The sequence below is a fragment of the Cetorhinus maximus genome, chromosome 13 (genome assembly GCF_964194155.1).
Source record: "Cetorhinus maximus chromosome 13, sCetMax3.hap1.1, whole genome shotgun sequence".
Lineage (NCBI taxonomy): Eukaryota > Metazoa > Chordata > Chondrichthyes > Lamniformes > Cetorhinidae > Cetorhinus > Cetorhinus maximus.
Window position 1 is genome coordinate 116,462,560 of NC_135891.1, and position 23,609 is coordinate 116,486,168.

Genomic DNA, 23,609 nt, shown 5'->3' on the forward strand with positions numbered 1-23,609 from the left:
AAAATATTTGCAGGGCTATGAGGAAAGAGCTGGGGAGTAGGGCTTAAATTGCTCTTGCAGAAAGCCAGCAGGGCCTTGATGGGCCGAAAGGCCTTTTCTGTGCTGCAGCCATTCTATGGTTCGTTGAGAGACGCTTTTCATAAAACTGCCTGATTACAGTTGCAAATCTCAAAGACAAAAATCTACCCCAACTCGTTGTGGCCATGACAGGAAGTTAAAGTTACTGGGGTCAAAGGTGAATAAATACTCAGCTCAGCTCCTTAAAGAGGAACCTCTGCCATTTTTCAAGATGCCCGTTAACATCCCTTCATCTCTGACCCTCAAGAAACCAATCTTAGTTCCCATCACCAGTAATTTAAAAAGAAAATTCTTTAGGGATGGCTTGATATATAAATATGCTAAACGGCGTGTTACTGGTCCACCCAAAATCAGGAAGATTCCAGTTTTAATTACCGGTCAGTGCTGAGTTAGTGAGTCTTGGGCTCAAGAGTTGATGCCACTAACTATTCATAGAGTTCCACTGGGGAAGAGGGCATTTGGATGATGGCCTAAGGCAGGATGAGGCTGCAATTAACCCTTGCCATAGCCAATTAGCCCACCACAATTAACATTAAACCACTAAAGCTTCCTTCAGGATTGGTTAAAACTTTAGAAGCGAAATGGTGTGCAGGCAATAACAAGTAACAAACCCCAATAAAGCATTTGTATAAAATCTCTCAGTCTGTTATTTAATGGAAAGTGTTATCCTGTTTTCAATTAATAGGGTTTAACGAGTTCAAAAATAATAGGCAAATACGTTAATGGGTCTGTTACCTGCATGGCACAGTGCAGTTACAGGGGGTAATGTTTACCAGGGCTCACAGTCAAACTAGTGCCTGTCTTGTTAAACCAGCCTCATTTATAATCTAATCATCAGTTACAAGGGAATATTATTGTGCCTTTTCCAACAGTAAAGGATTACGGGATAGTCTTTTGTTTGCACATTGAGACTGAATATTTGCTGTTACTTGGTGACCTTAACCAGTGGACTGTTTTCATTTCCAACTCCTACTGACTGTGACTCAACAAGGTTTTCTATAAGCCCCACAATTGTTTTTTAGAAAAATACGTGACAGAATTCTCGGAAACTAAAAAACAACCCCTTCATTCCTTTGAAGGGCGGTGTTCAAAATGAAACATCGTTTACGATTTCAGTATTGTGTATTCGCAATCCTGATCCCCCATCGCGACTCTCACTGAGTGCCCGGTCCACTCAGTAGAAGGGCCTCAGATCCACCTGATGCAAGTCCGGGTTCCTTTTGTGCTTTCGCTTCTCTTTCCTGCTGGATTTATGCTGGTGCCTTCGAGATCTGCGGTTCCCAGAGGCAGCTGGAGAGGAAAGGGTGGAGGTGGTGAAGAAAAATGGACAGGTGAGATAAGAAACAGGTAAAAGAGCAGGTTAGTTCTATCATTTTTTTACAGCCTGCCTCTCACCTAACCACTATTTGCTTTTGTTCTCTCACTTACGTGTCATTTCGCCAACAGAGATTTCTACTCTGAGCCCATTTGTCTCCGCTTCTTCCCTCATCCTTGGATATCTTTACTTTTTAACAACAAAGGTTGTGGTTAATTTGGGCTTGATGGGCACTTGAGGTTATACGTTGTGTATTCTAACAATGGTGTGCTGTGTGTGTTCTGCCTGAAGGCAGGTCCTTGGCTCATTATGTGCTAATGCTTCATCTTGAGTTGTTTTCTTGGTAGTTTTAGTCAGCGGTGGTTTGCCATTGCCTTCTACTCTCAGGGGTATGGCAAGGAGGTCCCAAGACTACCTTAGCCCCCAGAACGGGAATTGAACCCACGCTGTTGACATTATTGTGAACCACACGCTAGCCATCTAAACTAACCAGCCCCCTATCCCAACAATACTTGTGTGTATTAGTCTTCCTTATCTGCCCCTTTACCCTTCTCATAATAATCCTGACTCCCAACTTATTGCAACTGGTTCACCCATCATTGGGACAAACCGTTCATTTGTTACTCTGATAATGTTGTTCATACATTTTGTGTTGATGTTGACTTGTTTTACATGGAAACAAAGCTGGTGTTAGTAAAAATGACCTTGGGAGCTTTTGGATTGTTATAGAAAGCCAATTGGTTCACTAATATTATTATAGGGAAAGAAAATTTACTGTTCTTAACCCCTCTGGGCCTATATGTGACTCCAGTTTCACAGACAACGTGGCTGACTATTAACTGTCCTCTGAAGTCACTGCGTGAGCCCTTCAGTTGTATATTAGCAATTCAGGATGGGGATTAAATGCTGGCCTTGCCAGTGATGCCAAATCCCAAGACTCAATAAAAGGGTAACACCGGAAGGGTCACAGGGAGAGCTGGTTCACTATAAAGAAGGACTTGCATTTCTTTAGCAATTTTCACAATCTCAGGACATCCTGAAGCACTTTAACAGCCAATCAAGTGCTTTTGAAGTGTAGCCATTGGGAAACTCCCCTGCTCTTCAACAGCTTTTACATCCACCTTAGAGGGAAGATGGAGTTTCAGTTTAACATCTTAACTGAAGGACAGCAACTCTGACAGTGCAGCACTCCCTCAGTACTGCACTGAAGTGTCAACCTAATTTTCATGCTCAAGCCTCTGGAGTGGAGGCCTGAATCCACTACCTTCTGGCTCAGAAACTAGGAGGCTACCAACAGGGCCGATGGCAAGGAGTGATTTTCTACCTTCAACCTCAACTGCCAGCAGCACCTATTAGAAATTTAGGCTTTCTTTTTTTATATTCGTTTTTTATGGGATGTGGGTGTGACTGGCTAGGCCATCATTTATTGCCCATCCCTAATTGCCCTTGTTCAGTGGGCAGTTATGGGTCAACTACACTGCTGTGGGCCTGGAGTCACATGTAGGCCAGACCGGGTGAGCACGGCTTTCCGTCCCTAAAGGACATTAGTGAACCAGATGGGCTTTTACAACAATCGACAATGGTTTTGTGGTTAATTCCAGATTTTTACTGAATTCAAATTCCACCAGCTGCACTGGTGGGATCGAACCCTGGTCCCCGAAGCATCACCCTGGGTCTCTGGATTACTAATCCAATGATAATACGCCACCAATTTAGGCTTTCTAAGATACATAATTATTCAATTGCTTTTCAGTAAAACCACGCGGAGCGTGCCTGAGTTTCAATAAACACTGTCATTGGGGAAAGAGAGCTGTCAGGCCACAAACACAGAAAGTGACTCCGATGAAATCTCTTGTCTCTGTTTCAACACTGGGACTCCGAGGCTTAATCTCCATAGAACTGTGACTTAGAATCAAAGCCTGACATCCCTTTGATCAGTGTGCATCGCCCTCATTGAAACATATGTCACACTTTGTAGTCATTTAAAACACTCCTTTTTGGAGAGCCATAAAATGATCTTGCCTCCTCTTTCCCATGGGAGTCCCAAGTCGTTACAGTTGTTTGGTTTTATAAATGGCTGATGGAAATACACAGTGTACAATGTAAGGAGGTGATGAGGAGCTCTAGGATGAAGGAATAAGGAACAGGAGGAGGCCATTCAGCCCCTCGAGCCTGATTAAAGCTCCGCATCCCTTAATACCCTTACCTAATAAAAATCTATCGATCTCAATCTTGAAAGCTCCAATGCTCCCCCAGCATCCACAGCCTTTTTGCGACCGAGAATCCTAGATTTTCAATACCCCTTTGTGTAAAAATTGATGAGTTAGTTCCTGAATGGCCTAGCTCCGAAAATGTCCCCTCGTTCTTGATTCCCCTACACCAGAGGAAATCATTTCTCCATATCTGCCCTGCTGAATTCTTCTAACATTTTAACCACAAGGAAAATCAGAACGTTAGTCAGCACATCATTCATTGTACAGGGCAGGTTGCTACGGTTACCTGAGGAGTGGAATTAGCAGATGCCTAGCACTAGGCCCCATGCCTACCCTTTCAAATAAAGAATGGCAAATGGCACAAGGAGATGGTATGATGGGAGCAAAGGGAGAACAACAACGTCAGGCCCCGAGCCTGTTGGTGCATTTGGCCTGCCTCCTTGAAGCATGCAATGAATGTTCACTAGACTGATCCCTGGGATGAGGGCTGTCCTGTGAGGAGAGATTGAGTAGCCTATATCCTCTGGAGTTTGGAAGGCTGAGAGGTTATCTCAGTGAAGTGGAGAGCTTGACAGGGTAGAAGCTGAGAGGCTATTTCTGTTAATGGCATGTTAAGTATGATGTTAAGGTACATGGATGAAGGGAGTTGTTTAAGTATCGAGAGCATTTATAAAGAGAGACTGCTGGGACATGGTAGGAAGCAGATATGTGTAATGCTGCATTCTGCAAATAAGCCTATTATCAGCAAGAGTATTACAGCCTAAATTCATAATTCACCAACTGGCTTGGGATTGATTTACGAGTTTCCCCATGGCTAGAGAGTCTAAAACACATTGTCACAGTCTCAGGATAATGGGTCAGCTGTTTAGGACTGGGATGAGGGGAAATTTCTTCACTCAGAGAGTTGTGAACTTTTGAATTCTCTACCCCAGAGAGCTGTCGATGCTCAGTCATTGACATATCCAAGACCGAGGTCAATAGGTTTTTGGGCACTAAAAAAATCGAAGGATATGGGGAGTGGGCAGGAAAGTGGAGTTGAGGTAAAAGGTCAGCCATGATTGTGTTGAATGCCTGAGCAGACTCAAGGGGGGCCATTCGGCCTATCGGTGCTCCTATTTTCTATGTTCTTATGTACCAATGCAAATGAGGCAGCACTGCTGCCTCTGCGTCTGCTAGGTGTGCACCCTTCCTGTGATTCCAGAGGCACAGCAAGCACTAAACAACTGTTGTGGAGGTTGCACATTTGGATCAGAGCCCAGCTAGATGGGAGCACGGGACACAGAATCGATAGGCTGGTTATCAAGCCCTGACCCCTGTTCCTGCGTAAGGAGGCTCCAATCCAGGAGTGGAATCTCACAAAGTGACCCCTAACATTTCCAGGACACTCTCCCCATGCCAGGGACCCTGATGGACCCTTCCCCTCTATTAGCCAGGATCCAGGCTTTTGAACAATTGTCAACTGCACCCCACTGTCCTACGCTGGAGACAATATCCTGCACTGTGAACAGAGGAGAGAAAGAACTTGCATTTATATAGCACCTTTCACAACCTCAGGACATCCCAAAGTGCTTTACAACCAATGAAGAACTTTTGAAAGGTAGTTATTGTTGGGAATGTAGGAAACACAGCTGTCAATCTGTGCACAGCAAGATCCCACAAACAGCAATGTGGTAAGGAGAAAATCATCTGCTTCTGTTAATGTTGGCTGAGGGATAAATATTGGCCAGGAGGGTGGGAAGAACCTTCCCCTCCCCCCTTTTCTCTTCTTCAAAATCGTGGCTTGGGATTTTTTTTTATGGTCGCCTGAAGGATCAGACAGAGCATCGGTTTAACATTACCCCTGGAAGATGGCACCTCTGACAGTGCAGCACTCCCTCAAGGGGCTTCAGATACCGAGGGGGGCGGGAAAGCTAAAGATGTTTCGATTCAAAGAGAGTCACAAGAGCATAAACGGATCGAAAGTGGTCACCAGAGACAATGCAGGAGAAATCAGGATGCCATAAGGGAGAGAACTGAGTGACTCAGCACCAAACAAACTGCAAAATTTGGCAACAGTCCTGTTACTAGTTTCTCATTTTTACTGAATCGGCAGGAAGCAATTAGAGTTCCACATTCCTGTTTCTGTACAAGTCAAGACAGAGATTCTCAGCAGGCTGCTCTTCCACAAATGCTAAATGAGGCAGCTTTAAAACTTTACAAGGCAGGGTAGCAGTTTCCACATATTTGCATCCCCAATTAAATATTTATCCCCACCTGGAATTCTTGCTTCTCTTTGCTGCAGACTTGCCTGATCAAGAGCTCCGAGCTGATGGATGGTGTTGAGTTTCACAGAGAGGCTTAGCACAGAATTGGAAAGAGCAGAAAAAGTGAAGGGGCTGATAAGGAGGGACAGGACTTGAGTTGTATAAAGTTTGTAGGTTGTTGGGGAGGGCTGAGTGGGGGAACGAACTGCTCAATTTTGTTGTCCCGCGAACGAAGGTTTCGCCTTTGTCTCTAGATCTTGCTGGACCCTATCAAGGTCAGGGGATGGGAATTCTGCAGCGAGTAACTCACCTCCCCTCTCCCCAAAACCTAGCCACCATCTACAAGGCACAGGTCAGGAGTGTGATGGAATACTGTCCACTTGCCTGGATGAGTGTGTCTCCCGCAACACTCAAGAAGCTCGAAACCATCCAGGACAAAGCAGCCTGGTTGGTTGGCACCCCATTCACTACCTTCAACATTCACTCCCTCCACCACCGATGCACAGTAGCAGCAGTGTGTACCATCTACAAGATGCACTGCAGCAACTCACCAAGGCTCCTTCGACAACACCTTGCTTACCCCCGATCTCTACCATCTAGAAGGACAAGGGCAGCAAACACAGGGGAACACCGCCACCTGAAATTTCCCGTCCAAGTCACTCACCATCCTGACTTGGAAATATAACGCCATTCCTGCACTGTCGCTGGGTCAAAATCCTGCAACTCCCTCCCTACCCACACCACATGGACTGCAGCGGTTGAAGAAGGCAGTTCACCACCACCTTCTCAAGGACACCTAGGGTTGGGCAATAAATGCTGGCCCAGCCAGTGATGCCCACATCCAAAATGAATTAAAAGAAACAACTGCTCTCCTCTGCTAAAACTGCTCACTAACCCAGAATTATCCTGGAATAGAGAGGTAAAGGGGCAGAGAATAAGATAGGCAGAGAGTGAGACAGACAGAGAGTGAGGTAGGCAGGGAGTGAGGTTGGCAGGGAGTGAGGTCGGCAGGGAGTGAGGTCGGCAGGGAGTGAGAGAGATAGCCAGAGAGTGAGGTAGGCAGATAGTGAGATAAGCAGAGAGTGAGAGAGATAGACAGAGAGTGAGATAGAAAGAGAGAGTGAGAGAGATAGCCAGAGAGTGCGATAGCTAGAGAGGGAGATAGACAGAGAGCAAGATAGACAGGGAGTGAGATAGGCAGAGAGTGAGGTAGGCAGAGAGTGATAGGCAGAGAGTGAGGTAGGCAGAGAGTGAGGTAGGCAGAGAGTGAGGTAGGCAGAGAGTGAGATAGGCAGAGAGTGAGGTAGGCAGAGAGTGGGATAGGCAGAGAGAGTGAGAATGATAGACAGAGTGCAAGATAGGCAGAGAGTGAGATAGAAAGAGAGAGTGAGAGAGGTAAACAGAGTGCGAGATAGGCAGAGAGTGAGATAGGCAGAGTGTGAGGTAGGCAGAGAGAGAGAGAGATAGAGAGAGAAAGCAGGAGAGACAGAGAGGCAGTGGGACAGACAAAAACAGACAAACCAAAAGAGGGACTCACAGAGAGTGAGAGACCTGCCTGTAGACAAAAGAAAGTTAATGAAGGAGCTATAGAAAGACTGCATATGAAAAACCAAATGCCTGGTTTTGACTAAAGAATGGAATTATCTTCTCTCTCTGACATATGCATATATTCATTTCTTTAGCTGTGGTTTGTTAGAAGGCTGAAATGTATTTCTGTATTTCTGTTCCTGCAGTGTGTAAAGAGACCGTGATAATCTGGAAATCTCTTGCAGGTTTTCCTGATCACTCAGCCCAGCCTCTGGAGGTTTGCCGAACCCCCGGAAAACAATCTGCAAATGGCGACTGGCGCCTTTTCTCTGGGGGTTTCACTGATCCTCTGCCAAGGATAGTTTGCACCGACTTCCTTCTAAGTCCTGTCGCAGTGGCCCCCTCCCTTCACCCCCTTCCCCCCGGTCCCCCGCCATCTCCCCTAGCCACACGTGTCCGGGTAATCTCCAGCTGCCCGAGCAACATCGCGGGAAGGTCTACCAAGTAAACGTCACCAATTGGTCAGCACTCACGGTTTAGGCAGAGTATTTTAGGGTTATCCCACTTCCCGTTGGTGTGGCACTTGATGGTGGGGATGTGGCGTTGGACGAAACCATCCTCACACTGGTATCTGACCAGCGAATGGATCTCATAACGCGCCTTCTTTCTGCCGATGATCATGGCGTGTTCCAGAGCCGGGGGTGGGCCACAGAGCACTGACAGAGGAAGGAACAGCGTTATTAAGATCAGGCCATCGCTTGTGATTTTTGTTTTTGCAACTTGGCTTCATAAATTCAAAAGTCAAACGTGTTGATATTTGCTCTGACATATCATCCAACGTCTTTCAATGACTACGATGCCCTTTCTTCCTAGTCACAGAACTGTGGGATCATAGAATTTTACAGCACAGGAGGAGGCCATTTGGTCCATCGTGTCTGTGGCAGCTCTTTGAAAGAGCTATCAAATTAATCTCTCACTTCCTCGCTCTTTGCCCGATGAATTTTTCTTTTTTAAGTAGATAAAAACTCCCTATTGAAGGTTACCGCTGAATCTGCTTCCACCAGCCTTTCAGACAGCGCGTTTCAAATCATCACAACTTGCCGTGTTAAACAAAAACTCCAAATTTCACCTCTGTTTTTTTTATTCTTTCATGGGATGTGAGTGTTGCTGGCAAAGCCTGCATTTGTTGCCCATCCCTAACTGTCCCTGAACTGAACATTTCAGAGGGCAGTTAAGAGCCAATCACATTGCTGTGGGTCTGGAGTCACATGGTCACCATTACTGAGACTAGCTTTATATTCCAGATTTATTAATTGAATTTAAAATCCACAAGTTGCCATGGTGGGATTTAAACCCAAGTCTCCAGAGCATTAGCCTGGGTCCCTGGATTACTAGCCCAGTGACATTACCACTATGTCACCATCACCCCCTAATGCTTCTGCCAATTATTTTAAATTTCTGTCCTCTTGTTACCACCCACACACAAACACCCCCACACACATCACACACACACCCACACATCACACACACATCACACACCCACACAAACACCCCCACACACATCACACACACACACACACACCCACACACACCACCCCCCCACATCACACCCACACACACACACACACACACACACACCCACACAAACCCCACCCCCACATCACACACACACCCACACAAACCCCCCCCCCACATCACACACACACCCACACATCACACACACACATCACACAAACCCCCCCACACACATCACACACACACACCCACATCACACACACACCCACACACACCCACACACACCACCCCCCCACATCACACCCACACACACCCACACACACCACCCCCCCACATCACACACACACACACACACACACACAAACAAGTTTCTCTTTATTTACTCTGGATCCAAAGCCCTTTCTTACCAGCAAATTACTTTTCGAAGTGCAGTCACTGTAAGAAAATATGGCAGACAATTTGCACATAGTAGCAAAGAGCAACTGGATAAATGGCCAATAACCTGCTTTGCTGACAGGCCAGTGCACCAGCAAGAACACCCCTGCTCTTCTTCAATATTGGGATCTTTTTCATTCATCTGAGAGAGCTGATGGCACCACAGTTTTACTTTATCTCTGAGAGACAGCATCTCCAACAGTGCAGCACTCCACAATAGCTACACTGGAAATGGCAGCCTCAATTCAAGGCTTAAGTCTCTAGAGCAGGACTTGAACCCAAAATCTCCTGATTCAGAGGCATGAGTGACAGTAACAGAGCCACAGCTTCTCCCTTATGCTTTGCAAGCTTGCTGGTGTCCTGCCTTGGTCCTCCCCTCAGGCATTTTGCTAGAAAATATCAGGGAGTGAGTGGGAAGCGGGAACATCAGAGAGAAGCAGTCTGCTGAGGTTGAGCTTTGGCAAATTGTTGGGGGTATGTCGGGGGATCTAACGCTGCTGTGAACTTTCTAAACTGAGAGAGTCCTTGGTACTGTCACCAGTTGTCTGAGTGAAGCAGAGTGTCTTCCCAAAGACCTAGTTGGCCATGAACGAATCCTCTTGAAGTATTACAACATATTGTGAGTGGCCAATGTAGGTAGAGTCTACACAACCCCACGGAGGGTCAACCAGCCCCTATAACACTTGGATAGCCATGGCTCAGCCCATTCCACTGACTTCTGTTCCTTTACCTGTTCCCTTCTTACAGATATAGGGCAGGTTGTAGTTACATGGCACATCATTCCATTTCCCATTTTCATGCCTGATTGTGACCACACAGTCCTCTCCTCCAGCGAAGAAACTGTCTGGTTGGTTTTCCCGCCAGTTTTCATATTGCTGGACAAGAAGAAAAAAAAATTGGAAAGCAGTTAAAATTGTGGATTTGCAACTCACTACCTCCATCACTACTGACACTACCCAGTGAGCCACACAGGCCAAGAAACTCCCAAGTCTGACACCCTGCCTGGGCCAAGTTGGCTGATCTCAGCCTTGGTGACCATAGTGGACACAACATTTGCTACAAAGACTCCTTCAGGTCAAGAAAGGAAAACTGCCCAAAATTTCCCATTTCCAATCATTACCAAATACATGGAGGTCCCACAAGGGCGGGTTGCGTGGGTTAGGCCTCTATTCCCTTGAGTAGAGAACTTTGAAAGCTGATCTGGTCAAAATGTTTAAGGCTTCTCAGGGTAGAAATGGAGAAGTTATTTCCTCTGGTGGATGGGAGGCAGGGGAGTCAAAAACAAGGGAGGCAGAACCTTTAAAATTAGTAAATCACTGTTGGGGGATAACATCAGGAAGAACTTCTTCACATCAAGGATAGTGGAAATGTAGAACCCTGTTCCCCAAAAAAGAAAGGAGAGCCCAGGAGAGGCTATTAAAGTCCCCAGAACACAAAATAGGACAGAGTGTTTGGAAAGGGCTAGGAACCTAACTTCAAGCACATCAGATAAATGGACAACAAAGAGAAAGGGAACGGGAAATACAGGACTGAAGGTGTTGTATCTGAATGCACGCAGTATACGAAATAAGGTAAATAAGCTTGTGGCGCTGATTGAAATTGGCAGGTATGATGTAATGGGCATCACGGAGACATGGCTGCAAGGGGATCAGGACTGGGAGCTAAATATCCAAGGATATACATCCTATCGAAAAGATAGGCAGGTTGACAGAGGGGGTGGGGTTGCTTTGTTAGTAAGAAATGAAATTAAATCGATAGCAAGAAATGACGTAGGGTCAGATGATGTAGAATCTGTGTGGGTAGAGTTGAGGAACCTCAAAGGTAAAAAAAACCATAATGGGAGTTATGCACAGGCCTCCGAACAGTAGTCAGGATGTGGGGCACAAGATACACCAGGAGATAGAAAATGCGTGTAAGAAAGGCAAGGTTACAGTGATCATGGGGGATTTCAATATGCAGGTAGACTGGGAAAATCAGGTTGGTAGTGGATCCCAAGAAAAGGAATTTGTGGAATGTCTACGAGATGGCTTTTTGGAGCAGCTTGTGGTGGAGCCCACTAGGAAACAGGCAATTCTAGATTTAGTGATGTGTAATGAGGCAGATTTGATAAGGGAGCTTAAGGTGAAGGAACCCTTAGGAGGAAGTGACCATAATATGATAGAATTTACCCTGCAATTTGAGAGGAAAAAGCTGGAATCAGATGTAACGGTATTACAGTTGAATAAAGGCAACTACAGAGGCATGAGGGAGGAGCTGGCCAGAATTGACTGGGAGATGAGCCTAGCAGGAAAGACAGTGGAACAGCAATGGCAGGAGTTTCTGGGAGTAATTTGGGAGACACAGCAAAAATTCATCCCTAGGAAGAAGAAGCATACTAAAGGGAGGACGAGGCAACCATGGCTGACAAGGGAAGTCAGGGACAGCATAAAAGCTGAAGAGAAAGCATACAATGCGGCGAAGAGCAGTGGGAAACCAGGGGATTGGGAAGCCTACAAAGACCAACAGAGGACAACTAAAAAAGAAATAAGGAGGGAGAAGATTAAATATGAGGGTAAACTAGCCAGTAATATAAAAGAAGATTGCAAGAATTTTTTAGATATATAAAGGGTAAGAGAGAGGCAAAAGTGGACATTGGGTCGCTGGAAAATGACGCTGGAGATGTAGTAGTGGGGAACAAAGAAATGGCGGAGGAACTGAATAGGTACTTTGCATCAGTCTTCACAGTGGAAGACACGAGCAACATCCCCAAAGTTCAAGAGAGTCGGGGGGCAGGGGTGAGTATGGTGGCCATTACCAAGGAGAAGGTGCTAGGAAAACTGAAAGGTCTGAAGGTGGATAAATCACCTGGACCAGATGGATTACACCCCAGAGTTCTGAAGGAGATAGCTGAAGAGATAGTGGAGGCGTTAGTGGTGATCTTTCAGGAATCACTGGAGTCAGGGAGGGTCCCAGAGGACTGGAAAATCGCTAATGTAACCCCCCTGTTTAAGAAGGGAGTAAGGCAAAAGACGGGAAATTACAGGCCGATTAGCTTGACCTCGGTCGTTGGTAATATTTTAGAGTCCATTATTAAGGATGAGATTTCAGAATACCTGGAAGTGCATGGTAAAATCGGGCAAAGTCAGCATGGTTTCATCAAGGGGAGGTCATGCCTGACAAATCTGTTAGAATTCTTTGAGGAGGTAAAGAGTAGGTTAGACAAAGGAGAGCCAATGGATGTTATCTACTTGGACTTCCAGAAGGCCTTTGACAAGGTGCCGCATAGGAGGCTGCTCAGTAAGATAAGAGCCCATGGTGTTAGAGGCAAGGTACTAACATGGATAGAAGATTAGCTGTCTGGCGGGAGGCAGAGAGTGGGGATAAGGGGATCCTTCTCAGGATGGTGGTCGGTGACTAGTGGAGTTCCGCAGGGGTCAGTGTTGGGACCACAACTTTTCACTTTATACATTAATGATCTAGACGAAGAAACTGAGGGCATCCTGGCTAAGTTTGCAGATGATACAAAGATAGGTGGAGGGACAGGTAGTATTGGGGAGGCGGGGAGGCTGCAGAAGGATTTGGACAGGTTAGGATAATGGGCAAAGAAGTGACAGATGGAATACAATGTGGGCAAGTGTGAGGTCATGCACTTTGGTAGGAAGAATAGAGGCATAGACTATTTTCTAAATGGGGAGAGAATTCAGAAATCTGGAGTGCAAAGGGACGTGGGAGTCCTAGTCCAGGATTCTCTTAAGGTTAACTTGCAGGTTGAGTCGGTAGTTAGGAAGGCAAATGCAATGTTGGCATTTATTTTGAGAGGACTAGAATATAAAAGCAGGGATGTGCTGCTGAGGCTTTATGAGGCTCTGGTCAGACCACATTTAGAATATTGTGAGCAATTTTGGGCCCCGTATCTCAGGAAGGATGTTCTGGCCCTGGAGAGGGTCCAGAAGAGGTTCACGAGAACGATCCCAGGAATGAAAGGCTTAACATATGAGGAACATTTGAGGTCTCTGGGTCTATACTCGATGGAGTTTAGAAGGATGAGGGGGGATCTGATTGAAACTTACAGAATACTGAAAGGCCTGGATAGAGTGGACGTGGGGAAGATGTTTCCATTAGTAGGAGAGACTAGGACCCGAGGGCACAGCCTCAGAGTAAAGGGAAGACCTTTTAGAACAGAGATGAGGAAAAACTTCTTTAGCCAGAGAGTGGTGAATCTATGGAATTCATTGCCACAGAAGGCTGTGGAGGCCAGGTCATTGAGTGTATTTAAGACCGAGATAGATAGGTTCTTGGTTGGTAAGGGGATCAAAGGTTACAGGGAGAAGGCGGGAGAATGGGGTTGAGAAACTTATCAGCCATGATTGAATGGTGGAGCAGACTCGATGGGCCGAAGGGCCTAATTTCTGCTCCTATGTCTTATGGTCTTATAAAACGCTTTTGAGGCTGCGGGCCAATTGACAATTTCAAAACTGTGATTGGTAGGGTTTTATTAGATAAAGGTATTAAGGGTTACAGAACCAAGGTGGGTAGATAGAGTTAAGATACAGATCAGCCATGATCAAACTGAATGGTAGAATGGGCTGGAGGGGCTGAACGGCCTCCTCCTGGTCCTATGTCTCTACCTTGGATAAGGTTGGACTCAACTGAGGCGTGCTTCTTGGGGTAAGATATGAAGAGTGACCCCGAGGGTGAGGGATTGGAGGTTCCTGGAACTAATGGGAAACCCCTTTCAAAAACTATTGGCACCTTCAACAGGACGAGGGGAGGGGATTGGAGTTTCCTGTCAGACGACTTCTTTTCAGCCCAGTTTCCAGGTCACACGAAGCAAGGATGCAGTTAGGAGGAGGAGACGGTGTCCTTGAAATTTAGGAATACAGTGGAGGACCAGTCCCATTCAGTATAACAGGATCAGAATGCAGAACGAGAAAGGGAAAGTGTTTGGAATTCTCTCCACCAGGGACCAGTGGAGGCATTGAATATATTGAGGGCTGGGTTGGACATATTTTTGATTGACAAGGGAGTCAAAGGATATGGGAGACAAGCAGGAAAGTGGAGTTAAGGCCACAATCAAATCAGCCGTGGCCTTATTTAAGAAAGGATATAAATGCATTAAAACCAGTTCAGAAGAGGTTCACTTGACTGATATTTGAGATGGGGGGAGGAGGGGGTTATCTTATGAGGAAAAGTTGGGCAAGCTGAGCTTGTATCCATTGGAGTTTAGAAGAATGAGAGGTGATCTTCTTGAAACATATAAGATGCTGAGGTTACTTGACAGGGTGGATGCTGAGAAGATGTTTCCCCTTGTGGGAGAGACTAGAGCTAGGGGACACAGTTTAAAAATAAGGGGTCTCTCATTTAAAACGGAGATGAAGAGAAATTTTTTCTCTCAGAGGGCCATGAATCTTTGGAACTCTCATCCCCAGAGAATGGTGGAGGTAGGCCATGTTTAAGGCAGAGGTAGATAGATTTGTGACTAACAAAGGAGTCAAAGGTGTTAGTGGGAATGTGGAGTTGAGGCCCCAATCGGATCAGCCATGATCTTATTGAATGGCGGAGCAGACTCGAAGGGCTGAATGGCCTACTCCTGCTCCTTTTTCATATGTTCATATGCTCCTATTGACTGGCAGAGCAGGCTTGAGGGGCCCAATGGCCTATTCCTGCTACCATTTCTTATGTTCTTATCTTCGTGTTAGATTACAATGGAGAGAGAGATTGTGGTAGAAACTGAGAGTGAGGGAAAAATAATCTATTGAAGAAAAAGTTCTGTTTTAGTTTCTGGTCTGAGGATGTGAGAGAAGTTAACAATCCCATGAGATAAAGGTAAAATACTGCAGATGCTGGAAATCTGACACAATCCCATGAGATACCCTTATGGTTCAATGTTACATGTTCTTTTTTTAAAAATCTAAACAATGAACTTAAAGAAGCCAGTCATGTCTCACTCTGCCCTAATGCTGTATTCGAGCATGAGGTCAAACAGTTCCCCGAAGTGTCAAATCCCTTCCAGCTCCCGTCCAACCCTGGTCCTGCTATCAGAAACATCAAAGCTAAGGTGAAAATCGATACAATCCATAGTCAGAAAACATCCCTGGAGCCTGGCTTAACTCAGCTTATCAACCACAGCAACCATTTCAGAACCTTTCCACTTACAGGAAACCTTGTGTTTTTTCACAAACACAAGGCTGCTGAAATTCACAAAACAGACAGTGGCTTTTGAATTATGCACATCAACCATTCACTCACTGTGACCGAAAATGACTGCAGGGGTCTACGTGTGTGTGTTGTGTGTGTGTGTTTGTGTGTGTGTGTGTGTGGTTTTTTTTTTGCATGCGCGCGCGCACCGTGAGCGTGTGTGCGCATGTGCAAGCGTGTGCGTGCTTGTGTATGTGTGTGCGTTTGTGTGTGTGTGCATATACATGCGTGTACTGTGTGTGTGTGTGATTGTGTGTGTGTGTGATTGTGTGTGTGTGAGTTTGTGTGTGTGATTGTGTGTACGCGTTTGTGTGTGTGCGTGTGTGCGGGCGGGCGTTTGTGCGCGCGCGTGTGTGTGTGTGCATGTGTGTGTGTACGCGCCTGTGTGTGCGTGTGTGTGTGTGCGTGAGTGTGTGTATGGGTGACTGTGTGTGCGCACATGTGTGCACGTGTGTGTATGTGCATGTGAGTGTTTTGTGTGTGTGCGCATGTGTATGAGTGTGGGTGTGTGTGCGTATGTGTGTGTGCATGAGTGTGTGTGTGCGCGCATGTGTGTATGTGTATATCAGTGTCTGTGTGTGTGTGCATGTGTGTGTGCACGCATCTGTGTGTGTATGTGTGTGCGAGTGTGAGCGTGTCTGTGAATGTGTGTATGTGCATGCGTGTGTGAGTATGTGAGTGAGTGTGCATGTGTGTGTGTGTTTTTGTGTGTGTGCATGCATATGCGTGGGTGTTTATGTGTGCATGCCTGTAACATGTGTATTTACATGTGTGTGCACCTAGCCAGGATTGTCTGTTTATGCAAAAATGTCTATCAGAGCCACAAGGAAGAAGGGAATTGGCAGCTGCAATATGGTTGATACAAGACTTTCACCTTTGCAATCTGGTTCAAAATCCAGTCCAGCTAGATGATTTTGGCCAATCTTAATTAGTTCCTCATGAGCTCTGCCCCTCAGCATAAAACTCCCTCCCTATATTTGGTGCCAATGGACAATCTCGTTCAGAAAGGCCACAGGATGTCTAGTGTGGGAAATGGAAAAAAGATCATTGCGGTGAAAGTTGCTTCACTGAGATTGGGACTGTGGTAAGTTAGTGGGGAGGAGAGGAGAGAGCTTTAACTCATGTTGTAGCTGACTTGCTCAATGATGCCAATGAATGCTCTTAATCGAGAATGTTCCCTTACCAAACAAGCACAATAAACCAAACACTTTTCCAGTGTGTGCCCCAGTGCAGATTTCCTCCCCCTCCCATTACATTGGGAATAGATTCCCAACATCGTTCTTGATGGATAAGGATTCAATCGAGAATACTAATTCATAAAATCTATTCCATAAAATTTGAATTTTATGCTCACCTGAGAGTTTAGACAAGGCCTCAGTTTAACATTATACCCAAATGGTGACAGTGCAGCATCACCTCAGTACACACTGGGAGCAGCAGCCCAGAATTTGAATCCATGACTATCGGACTAGAGGTGAGTCTGCTATCAACTAAACCACAACTGATACCAATGGATGAACTAAATGGCTTTCCCACCTTGGAATCGCTCGTGTTGGCGAATGAATGAAACATTGCAACTCAAATCGCTGCTTTTATCCTTCTTTTCCCCAACCTCTTTTATGTTTTTGGTTATCAGGTTCGCTTTGTCCAGTGAACGTGAGCTGCGCCCTCGATATTAACACATTAGTTGCGTTTGAAATAATATAGGCAGAGAGGCCGATTAACTGAACAAACACTGGTGGTTTATTGGCGCTAAGAATGGGACACTAACACTATGTGTGCTTCTTTAATCACCTCCTGCTCCAGGCTTACAGTTACCCAAGTGACCCCTGCTGTACAGCGATTGGTTGATACAGTCATGTGGTCAGTTAACTACATTCTTTTAAAGGTACTCCACTTTACCACAACCTCCCTTCACAATCTATCACCGCACAACAATCAAGACTTTGATTAATGACTGGCATTTATAGGCTTGATCGAAACTTACCAAAGTGGTGCCATCAGTCCACTGAAAATCCTCCTCGATTGTCCTGTCGTTCAGACCAATCCAAGCATACTCCCGACCCAAACCTACACACGGGACAGACAAAGAACATCAAGGAACTAGGGATTTCACTCTGGCCCATTTTATTGTAAAATTCATATTCTCAGGAGCAATGATGTGCTCCTAAGCCCTGTCCCATTCTATTCCCTGTCTTCACCCTGGGACATCAAGACTTTTCAGTCAGCCTTCTCACTGCCTTTAGCATCTTATTGACTCTGTTGCCTACTTTAGCTCATCTTCTCCTCTCCCAATCTGACAAATTTCTGGAGCTCCTCAGCTCTGATAATGACCTAACGCCCTTAAAACCCCAAGTTTGGTGTCACTAATTCAGATAATTGGCAAAAAGAAACCAAGGAGAGGAGATGAGGATTTTTTTTAAATTCAGCAAGCTGCTATGATCTGGAATGTGCTGTGTGAGAGGATGGTGGACGCAGTTTCAATAGTGACTTTCAAAAGGAAATTGGACATAGATTTTGAAATGGAAAAGTTTGCTGTGGAGATAGTGTAGTTGTGGGGGGGCGGGTGGGGGGGGGGGTGGGCAGGACCAATTGCATAGCTTTTTCAAAGAGCCAGCACCAATAATTGTATATGAATCATGTTAAATTGTATGCAGGTCGTGGACAGTAACTAGAGATTCACTTGTGCTGCACCTAAATAGATAAAAATAAATGTAAAACTGTGGTTATTGGGTTAGGAGGCCTGTGCTTGTAATGCTTACCTCTGTAAAAAAAACAATATTATGTATAAAGATTGGCTCCAGTTCCATCCTTCACCAGCTGGCTTTCTAGAATAAAACAGTCTCAAGCATGATGGGCTGAATGGCCTCCTTCTGTGTTGTATGATTCTATGATTCAAGTCACAGAATCAAATTTTTCTCTTTGCCTGCTCTCCTACAGTTAACCCTTTGCACTGTCTTGCACTGCAGGCCTACATCTGGGTTTCTCAAATGATAGCAGCTCCTTTCACATCCAGTGGCTAGGTTGCCAACTCTGCTTGGGGTATTCCGGGAGGTTTCATCTCATGACCTCCTGTTGCCAACTGCCCCTGCCACCACCACCACCACCCCTCCCCCATCCATCCCAGTCAAACAGCCGCCTTTTATAACCTTCAACAATATTTTTACGACTGACAGACAAAAATGAAATATAGGAAATATTTTCTTTAATGCTCCTATGACTTTTCTCCCAGGTTTACTCACAGTACCATCCTAGAGATTAATTATTAATTACTGGAGACTCCAGGGCAATCCCGGAGCGTTGGCAACCCAATACCCCCATGTAACAATGCCACCAATGATAATGCTCCAAACACACAGCGCATTCTCTTAGAAAGTCTCACTGTTCAAGAACTCCTTCTCCTCAGCTGAGTGTATGCTGGTCAGATGTGCACCATGGCTTCGGCAATCCTTCTCTGCATTCTCCCACAAGCGCCTGTGGGAGAAGTATCGATAGCAATGGCCCAGGAACTTTTGCCAGTTGTGGTCACATCCCTCCGTATCTGGATGTCAAAGGAAGAATTCAACATTATTACCAGTGAATCGCAATGTGGCGTTGTCCAGCTCACTCCCAACTGATGAGTAGGATTTTGTCACATGCAAGATGGCGGCCGAGAAGGAGGGCAGCTCTGAGCAATTTGCTGCACAGTGCCAACTGGTGGCCAGAGCCTGCAACAACACCACGGCCATTGGCACATCCGCAAAATTGAATGGGCAATTGTTGACGTAGCGATTTACGACACTCAATGTTGACAGGAAAACAGGATCAAAAGTTATGACAGCAGCAGGCATCCTGAAAGCAAATCAATTAAAGGCCAATATAATAGACAGGCATAACAAAATGGACAGCAATGAACGGGGAAAGAAGGGCTGGTGGAGAGAGTGACTAGGGAGAATTCTAAAGGAGAGCACAGTGGAGAGGCATAAATGATGGTGTGAAGTGTTAAGGACGAACACAGGGTAAAAGATGTTAGCATTAAGGAAAGGGCTGGAGAAGCCATTCTTCATTAAGTCACTGCTCCAACACATAATAATCAAACGAGTTGTTTGCAGAACACAGTATATAAAACACCTCAAAAAGGAGCAAGCTGAATCTTCCTTGATTGGGAAAGAAATAGACAGAAGGATTGATACCTTGTCTTTAACTAATGCACAGTGAATATTTACTGAAGGGCTGTTGGAGAGCATGTCACTCATTCTGTTTGTGTGTCTCTGGTATAAACCATCTGACCTTTAAAGTAATGAAGAGTGTTTCTTAATAAGTTCTGTAATAGGTTGTAAGATGAGTATACTGCCTTCAGTTTCCTGGGAGAAAGTGATTAACATTTTCACCCTTTAACATACAGGTTTATAGGTTTGCAGTGTTAGCCTAGTTAATCCACAGGACTCCCTGGGGTTATACTTTGCATGTTCTGCCCAGGCTCCCTTTCCATAGCAATCTGATTGGTCCATCGATCGCCCAGGAAATCCATCCCAAGTGTTATAAGCTCAACCCATGAACTTACTTCCCACGTTTTCTGTTCTCCTCTCTTCACTCCTGCTTGTTTGTCATTAATTTTTGGCAATTGGGTGTAGCTGGCAAGACCAATTATTGCCCATTCCCCTGGTTGCCCTGAGAAGGTGGCAGTGGTCATTCTGCTTGAACTGCTGGTAGTGGTTTGACACAGTTGAACGACATGCTAGACCCACTTTGGTTAAGAATCAACTACGTTGGTGTGGGACTGGATTCACATGTAGGCCCGACCAGGTAAGGGCAGTAGGTTCCTTCCCCAAAGGATAGGAACGAACCAGTTCGGTTTTTACAAAAATCCGATGGTCTCATGGTCACATTTACTGACACCTGCCATGGTGGGGTTTGAACTCACGTCCTGCTCCAATTGTTAGACCCGGTCTCTGCTTTATTAGTAACAGAAACACTGCAGAACATATCCCACTGGGGCATTTGCTCCTGGTCCCTTGCTCACAGGTCAATCTTTGTGACATGAGCCTGGAGCCTGAGTCCGGAACATTCCCACGCCGCATGTTACTTATGGGTCCTCACATGTGGTTGGTCAATCTAGGACGCATTAATCAAAATTTTCTGGTCTGCTGCTGAGTGGTCACGTGGAGATTTGGTAGAGAGCCTTGGGGAGTCCCACTCGAACATTGACAGACACTTCCTCAAATCGCAGTCCAGGAAGAGATGGTGGTGTAATGGTAATGTCACTGAACCAACTTGAATTCAGTTACTTAATAAACAAATTGATGAACAATTACAGAATATAAAGTCGGTCTCAGTAATGGTGACCATGAAACGACCACCGATTGTCATAAAAACCCATCTGGTTCGTTAATGCCCTTTAAGGAGGGAATTTTGCCGTCCTGACCTGGTCTGGCCTATATGTGACTCCAGTCCCACAGCACTGTGGTTGACTCTTAACTGCCCTCTGAAATGGCCTCCAAGCCGCTCGATTGTAGCAATTAGGGATGGGCAACAAATGCTGGCCTTGCCAGCGACGCCCACACATCCCATGAAAGAGCAAAAACAACAACTGGCATTTATATAGCGTCTTTAACGTAGTAAAATGTCCCAAAGGTGCTTGACAGGAGTTTCACCAGACAAAATTGAACATCAAAATACATGAGGGGTTATTAGGGCAGATGACCAAATATTTGGTCAAAGAGGTAAGATTTAAGGAGCGTTTTAAACGAGGAGGGAGATGCACTGTCCAGTGAGAGAGGGGGTGGGCCAGCATCACTGGGCCATAGTTCAGATCAGGAACTAGCCCAAGGGGGCTCTGTGGCCAATTGTTCCTGCACTTCATCTGGCGTCAGCTAATTCAATATATCCAACGATAGGAATTGGGTTCTTACTGGCCAAACAATGCAGCTCCACACAACACCCCTTCCAGCTCAGTGCTTCTCCCTGCTTTCTACTGCTCTTTCATATAGATATCACTCAATCCACTCACTGCCCTGGTGTCAGATATGACAACGAAAAGAAAAACTTGCGTTTATATGGCATATTTCACACTCTCAGGACATCCCAAAGTGCTTTACAGCCAATGATGTACATTTTGAAATGTAGGCACTGCTGTAATGTAGGAAACAATGCAGCCAATTGGCACACAGCAAGATCCCACAAACAGCAAAGTGATAATGGCCAGATAGAATAGAATCAAAGAATGATCATAGCACAGGAGGAGGCCATTCAGCCCATCATGGTGTGCTGGCGCTCTGAAGGAGCAATTCTAGTGCTATTCCCCCTCCTTCTCCCCGTAACCCTGCACATTCTTCCTTTTCAGATAACAATTCAATTCCCATTTGAATGCTTCAATTGAACCTGCCTCCCCCACACTCTCAGACAGCAAATTCCAGATCCTAACCACTCGTTGCGTGAAAATCTTTTCCTCACGTCGCCTCATTCTCCTCTTCTCATTGCTTCTTTTGCTAATTATCTTAAATCTGTGCCCTCTGGTTCTCGATCCTTCCACCAATGGGAACAGTTTTCTCCCTATCTACTCTGTCCATTCCCCACATGATTTACCTCTAGCACATCTCCTCTCAACCTTCTCTTCTCTGAGGAAAACAGTCCCAGCTTCTCCAATCCATCTACATAACTGAAGTTCTTTATCCTTGTACCAATTCTTGTGAATCTTTTCTGCACCTTCTCTAATACATTCACATCCTTCTTAAAGTGTGGTGCCCAGAACTGGACACAATACTCCAGTTGGAGCTGAACCACATAAAGTGGTTGAGGATAAATATTGGCCAGGACACCAGGGAGAACTCCCCTCTCCTTCTTTGAAATACTGCCATGGGATCCTTTATGTTCACCCAAGATGTACGATGGGGGCTCAGTTTAACAGTTAACCCAGAGGACAGCACCTCTGACAGTGCAGCACTCCCTCTGGACTTGCTCAGCCCAGATCGAAGCTCCAGGATATCTCACAGCTGTTAATTTCCACCACTCCGCATAGCCTATGTGCCAGTTTCAGAGGTCTCAGGGCAATACTGGAACAGCTGTACATTATTTATGGGGGACAAGAGAGGCCTGAAAGGGATGGAACCAGCATGCTCACTGTGGACTGCAGCGATGGACCAATGACATGTGGGTAGTGCCAGCAGAAACCAATTCACCAAAAGTCCGAGGTTCATGTTGGGAAAGCGGGAGAGAAAATTCTAGAATTTCTCAAATTGTTAACATGGCCAGCCATTAGTCTGATTCTCAGATGTTGACACTCTTAGGTTATGAATGTTCCTACTGATTCAATGTTTCCATTAATAGTTTTGGTTTTGATCTCTCACTTGCTTTGCCTCTTGCCCATTTCTTTTTTTCCTTCGCTTTCTCTTTCTCATTCTTCCTCTCTCTCTCTCTCTCTCTCTTTCCCACTTTGAGCATGCAGGCTCCCTCCCTTTCAGGCCTCTCTTGTCCCCCTTAAATAATGCCCAACTGTTCCTTCTCAAGGGCAACTAGGGATGGACAGTAAATGCTGGCCCAGCCAGTGAAGCCCACATCCCGTGAATGAATTAAAAAAAAGTTATTTCTTTCCCTATCCCACATCTTTCTCTCTCTCTCCCTCTCTCTCTCCTTCTCTCTCTATCTCTCCCACATTTCTTTCCTTCTCTCACACTCTCTCCCTCTACCTCACACCGTTTCTTCTTTCTGAAACCTCAGCTGGAATTTTCCAGCACCCGCCCCCTGGCGGCCCCACCACCCAGCGGTGGGTTCCACCCCAGCGGCAGGCTCTCCCCCCACCCCCCACCCCCTCCCCCGACCCCCCACCCCCCCACCTCCTCCCCCCAACCCACCCCACCCCACCCCACCCCACCAACGCCCCCACCCCACCCCCCCCCAACCCCCCCCAACACCCACCACCCCCCCCCCAACGCCCCCCAACCCCCACCACCACCCCCAACCCCCCCCCAACCCCCCCCCCCAACCCCCCCAACCCCGCCCCCAACCCCCCCCAACCCCCCCCCCGTCAGCGGCAGGGCTGGGCAGCCATTGAAATCTCCATTCACATCGGCAGGTCCGGAAGATCCCGCCGGCGAGAGGAGCTGGAAAATTCCAGCCCTCCTTTCTCTC

General features: G+C 46.1%; 1 protein-coding gene across 1 annotated transcript in view; it reads right to left on the bottom strand.

The window, feature by feature from the left end:
• Positions 1 to 721: 721 nt before the first annotated feature.
• ncanb (neurocan b) overlaps positions 722 to 23,609 on the bottom strand; it is a 149,636-nt gene continuing 126,748 nt past the window's right edge. The window contains exons 8-12 of the mRNA XM_078554756.1: positions 18,886 to 19,044; positions 17,491 to 17,573; positions 10,057 to 10,201; positions 7,910 to 8,092; positions 722 to 1,368 (exon numbers count right to left, since the gene is read on the bottom strand). Of these exons, the coding sequence (XP_078410882.1) occupies positions 1,253 to 1,368; positions 7,910 to 8,092; positions 10,057 to 10,201; positions 17,491 to 17,573; positions 18,886 to 19,044 (686 nt within the window). The 3' untranslated portion in view covers positions 722 to 1,252. The remainder of the gene's footprint in view (positions 1,369 to 7,909; positions 8,093 to 10,056; positions 10,202 to 17,490; positions 17,574 to 18,885; positions 19,045 to 23,609) is intronic.